At 43.7% G+C, this 5,537-nt stretch overlaps 1 protein-coding gene across 1 annotated transcript; it reads right to left on the reverse strand.

Moving 5' to 3' along the window:
* Window positions 1–1,275: 1,275 nt before the first annotated feature.
* Window positions 1,276–3,919, reverse strand: lingo2b (leucine rich repeat and Ig domain containing 2b). The gene has a single exon (XM_078277562.1). The coding sequence runs from the start codon at window positions 3,885–3,887 to the stop codon at window positions 2,019–2,021; it is 1,869 nt and encodes a 622-aa protein (XP_078133688.1). The 5' UTR covers window positions 3,888–3,919; the 3' UTR covers window positions 1,276–2,018.
* Between the last annotated feature and the right edge of the window lie 1,618 nt (window positions 3,920–5,537).

Genomic DNA, 5,537 nt, shown 5'->3' on the forward strand with positions numbered 1-5,537 from the left:
GGAGATTTGCACGAAGACACCAATGACAATGTCTAACTGGAGAGATGACCGGATTCAGGAACTTCTGTCGCTAAGGGCCGACGCCAAAATCGTCAGACTTATTCAAGGAACGGCAAAAGACTTGACTGTTTATGACCAAATTACGAACCGGCTATGTGATAGCATTGTAGTCCGTGTCCTGTTCTGCCCCTGCACGCTCTACCCAGGCGCCACCACTTGTCTTAACCAAATGGAGTATTTCCAGTAGATGGGGACACATCTGATACGAACAATCTCCTGTTGTGTACTACATGTGTGAAAGGGCAACTATCAGAAAAAAATGACATAAAGTTTGAATAGTTACAACATAATGTTTACTATATGACATGATATAAATAGCAAAATAAAACTGGAAAAAGTCATTACTGATCAATACAATACTCAGTGACAGAGAGATATGGGTTAGAGGAACATTTTAAAATATTACAACTGATATCATTTAGGGAATAGAATTCATGGAAAAGGACTTAAAAGGAAATATGTTAACATCACTGTTTAAGTCCGTAAACAAAATTTCAACTACTGGAAACTCCAATTTTAGGGGTATGATTGAGATTTATTTCCATTTGAAAATATACCCATAAATTTGTCATATGAAAACAATTATACAACCTTGAACATTTTATCACAACAGGATCACACAAGTTAACACCCACATCCCTGCATTACAAAGAATTGCCCTTTAGTTGTTTCTTTTTACTTAACATTTAAAACATTTTCAACAAAAAAACTAAACAATACAAGATTCCGCTACAACTTTCAAATTGCCATCTATTAAATACCCACAACCCCATGGTGCCCTAGAGAAGAATCCGGACACACTAGTTTGAAGTGGTGCGATCAAAGAAAAATGTGAGAGGGGGGAAATTCAACCCATAAATCTGCGAAGCTCAACTTTGTCTTGTCCCAAAGAGGGTACCGGCCAGTAAATCTTTGCCATTATATCTGGCCACCGACTCTTTTATATCATATCAAGGGATTTGTCTGGCAGGAAAATCTGCCCATGATTTATTATGTTATAAAATGGGTTTAACATGCCATTTCTGTAGCTGGAAGCATTTTTTCAGAGTAATAACAACACTCACCACTGCTATTTCTCAGGAAAAATGTCTAGTGCTGCTGGTAAGTGAGCTCTATGTTAAAGACAAGACAAGATCTTACATTGTAACTACTGTCTTTGTGTGTGTTTAACGTTTCCTTGAGTTTAGAAAAATGTTGGAATCATTCCAAGGGGAACAATGACCTATTTCAAAATGTATGCAGCATTTCTTGAATATAATAATTGTGATTTTGCATACAAACTTAGAGAATCCTCTCTTTTACTCAACAGTGACAATACTGTTGTTACAACGACCGAACAAGAACAAAGGCCTGGAAAAATGCTTTGGACCCTATCATTCCTTTTAATTGTTCCATCCAACGAGAAAGGCAATGCGTGCACATGCACAAAGAAACGCACAAATGCAACATTCGCGCACTGATGCACTCTCACATACACGCGCACACATGAACACAACACACTACCTTTCATACTGCAGCTAAGATGAATATTAGACGATTTAGTCCAGACATGTTGCAGCGATGATAGCTTTACTGCCACACGAAGATGTCCCGTCACTCCCAGCGGCTCCCTCCTTCACCTTGATGTCACGGTGAATCGACAACATCATTACTCATCACATCACCACTGAAACACATGCCTAGTGCAGCACTATATCACTCCCATATTGATATGTTGGTTATAGTATTATATTCAATGTACTGTATGAGAACATTATTTCATATAAACACATCCACGGTTTTCACTTTTATATTCACATGCCCACTTTATCACTAGACCACCGTCATATTACTACTATATTAGTACGTCACTTTCGTCACAATTCCACTGTGTCTTAGAAAAAAAAAAAATGTTTTCAGTTGATATGTGTGCACTTTGTTGTAGACTTTGCTATCCTATTCGTCAGTCTGCATTGTTTTCAAATCATTTTCATGTTGACCCGTCGTGGGCCACTTGTTTCTGCCACGTCTGCTGATGCCCCGTTGGATTTGCGAGGGACATACTCAATATCAAAGTTGCTCTTATGGCGTCCTTTCCCTCGGCTCCAGGCGAACAGAAGCAGGAAGCAGAAGATGACCACACCTAGGAAGGACAGGCAGCCCATGGCTGTAGATATAATGATAGTCTTAATGTCTATAGGGACTGTCATGTTGTACAGTACTGTCCCATTCCCCCATGTGCTGTTAGAGTCTGTCAGATAGTTTGAGCTCCTGTTGCTATAGTGAGATCTGTCCCCAATGCCCAGGCTCTTCACGGCTAAAGAGGCTGACAGACTAGCTTTACCAGCAGGGTTACTGGCAATACACAAGTACACCCCGCTGTCATGCAGCTCTGCTGCCTTGATCTCCAGGGTACCATCTTGTTGGACTTCTACCCTGCCACTGCTCTTGGTTGTGATGTTGCGTCTGTGAGGTGTAATCCAAACCACTGAGGGCCGAGGCGCTCCTTCTGCAATGCAGCTCAGGCGGGCCGGCTGACCCTCATCAGCCATCAGCAGCTGGGTCGTGTTGGGTCCAATCCGTGGTTTGGTGCAGGTCATGTATCTGGAGACCAGAGGCTCCTTGAGGTCTCGGAGAGGTTTACCCAAGAGGTGCTCTGGGGCGCTGCACTGTGGCTGCACATCCAGAATCTGCAGAGACGGGGGCTTATGGCTATTGAGCAGCCAAAGCAATCTGCAGTCGCACACTAATGGGTTTCCACCCAGACAGAGTCTCTGGAGGCTGTCTGGTGAGGCAAACACTCCACTCTCCAGAGAGTCCAGGCGGTTCTCCGACACATCCAGTAGTTGCAAAGATTTGAGGCCCATAAATGCAAAGGGCTCAATAGAAATCAGCTGAGCCCCTTGGAGGTGGAGCTCCAGCAGGTATGGGAGTTGGCCGAGCTCTCCCTGATGGATGTGCTGGATGCGGCAGTAGGACAAGTTGAGATGTGTGAGGTAGGGCAGGTTGCGCAGTGCTGCGCCGGGGAAGGCAGACAGGTTAGTGTTGGTTATGAACAACGTTGTGAGGTTGAGGCCATGTAGTGAGAGAGGAGGCAGTGTATCTAGCCAGGGCCAGTAATCAATCTCTAGTCGGCGGAGACGGAATAACCTCTTAAAGGAGTAAGGCTTGAGAAAACTAATGCTCAGGTAGCGCATGCGCAGTTCGACAAGGCTGTGCAGATGTGCCAGAGCATCAGAAGGAACCACGGTCAGATTGGAACGTTCCAGAGTCAGACTTTGGAGTCCAAGTAATCCTGTAAAAGCCCGCTGAGAGATGAAAACCAGTTCGTTGTCACCCACCTCAAGGGATGTCAACCTGCGCAGATCTTGGAAGGCATGATCCAGGAGAACCACCAGTCGGTTGTGGCTGAGGTCAAGGCGGGTCAGGTTGGTCAGGCCTGACAGCACGCCGGCAGGAACCAGCTGAAGCAAGTTGCTGCGAAAGTTGAGTGAGCGGAGAGCAAGTTGAGAACGAAAGGAGCCGGGCTCGACCACACTGATGAGGTTGTCGCTAAGGTCCAGGTCCTCCAGCTGCTGGAATGAAGTGAAGTTGTCTGGCGTGATGATACGTAGTTTGTTCTTACTGAGGTCCAGGACGCGCGTCTCAATGGGGATGCCTTCAGGGATGGTGGGCAGGCGCTTGCGGTGGCAACTAACCGACTTGCTTTGGGCAGAGCACTCACATCGGGCGGGGCAGCTCAGAGCCGGGCTGGCTAGGAGAAGCAGCAAGGCCCCGCCCAGGAAGAGGTGGCAGTGGTTCAGGGCTGGGTGTCGCATGTCTCTTTTACCCACGTTGCCCTCTGTCATGGCACAGCTTCTTGTTCATATAGAGCACCATCACGAACAAGCCCTGCAAGACACAATACACGAAGAAGAAATGTATTAGAATATTCCACACTCAACTTAACTCAGACTGTCTTCACCTCTTTGCCCCCCGCCTTTTTACACTTTCAACCACTTTATGTCTCTTTAAACTGCCAAGTCTTTTCTCCCTTAATGATCTGTCCCTTTTCCTGGCAAGGTGGATATAATGGAATTAAACTCACAGCAGGGCAAGACAGAGCAAGAGAAATATCAGCTGCAGAAAAATGTGAACGTTCATCAATGTGTTAGCACAAAAGGTTGCAGGCTAACTGGGGATGTTTCATGAGGATGGAAGATGTTTCAGCCCGATGGCAGGAAATTACCATCGTTAGAGTGCAGTGAGGCTAAATGCCCATGCGGATTTGATACAAGTGTGTGACTGTGTATTTTGCATCAACGATAATGGTGTGTGTTTCTGAGGGGGTGGACTATGTGGCAAGTGTTCAAACTAAATTACAAACTAAACAGGGAATGAAATGGCGGCTTGTATTTGCTTCTTTAAGTGAATCCACAGAGTTGCCAGGCATATATGTTACTCCTTGTAGTAATCAACATACTGAGTCATCTCACTGGCTCATTGGTTTATTTTTTACATGGAATGCACTTTACAGTTTCTATATTTGTCATTGAAATCTAAACGTACATTTTTTTTATGTAGAGAACGCATGTATCACCTATTTAATAATCAATAAAAAAGCAAGCAGTGAGTGCAAGTACTGTGAAAAATAACAGATGCATACATTTACATAATCGACACAACAGTGTCTATTTGCTTCATTGCTTTGATGCTCTATTAGTTTCTGTTTACTGCGTGTTACTGAAAATGACTGCTTATTTATATTCTATATTTGTTGTATGACTTTTATTCCTGAAATGACCCGGCTTTTCCAAAGCTGGCTAACTCCCAGTATATACAGTATGGTAGAGTAACATTGCTGCAGCCAGTCACTGTGCCTGTCTCTGTAGCACACACAGTCTCAGCTCATGATGATAAAAAGCATATTGGCATAGCAGCACTTTCTACTTTACAAAACAGGATAACTGCACTTTACATGTGAAACTCAATAAATAAAATGAAAATGATGCGTATTATTTTGTCTTTATAAGTTTAACGGCATTTTAGAATACGAGGAAAATAATCTATGAAGTTTGCAGTGATTCTTGACATATTTTGGATTGCTTTTGTGATTGTTTTTTTTTTTCCTGGTCATTTCTTCTTACATTTTGTTCACTTACTCAGTGAACCGTGGCTCCAATTCCCAGCCACAATAGGTTTTTTTTTTTACGGAAAGAGAAGATAAAGGCCAGGTAATGAGGGCAAGAATCTATAAGTCAAACATGAAACAACATAAAACAGTATTCTCTCTGAGAGCCATGCCTCCTCACGGCTTGGAAAGACACAGACCTTGACAGAAAAAACACTTTCCTGCAGCCACAGGTTGTTGAATTGACAGATGGCTATGTAGACAGTGAGGCCGACCGTAATTGCCTCATTACCAGTAGTATCTGCATTCTGCTCATGGCGATCTTTGCCAATTAGGTGTGTAAAACGTAAGACACATCTGCGAGCGCTGGCAATTTGAGTGCACATCA

Source organism: Sander vitreus, chromosome 20 (genome assembly GCF_031162955.1).
Source record: "Sander vitreus isolate 19-12246 chromosome 20, sanVit1, whole genome shotgun sequence".
In the NCBI taxonomy this organism is placed as follows: domain Eukaryota; kingdom Metazoa; phylum Chordata; class Actinopteri; order Perciformes; family Percidae; genus Sander; species Sander vitreus.

What these genes read in the sequence shown, in the direction of transcription:
- lingo2b (XM_078277562.1), bottom strand. Translation starts at nt 3,887, where the DNA reads ATGACAGAGGGCAACGTGGGTAAAAGAGACATGCGACACCCAGCCCTG.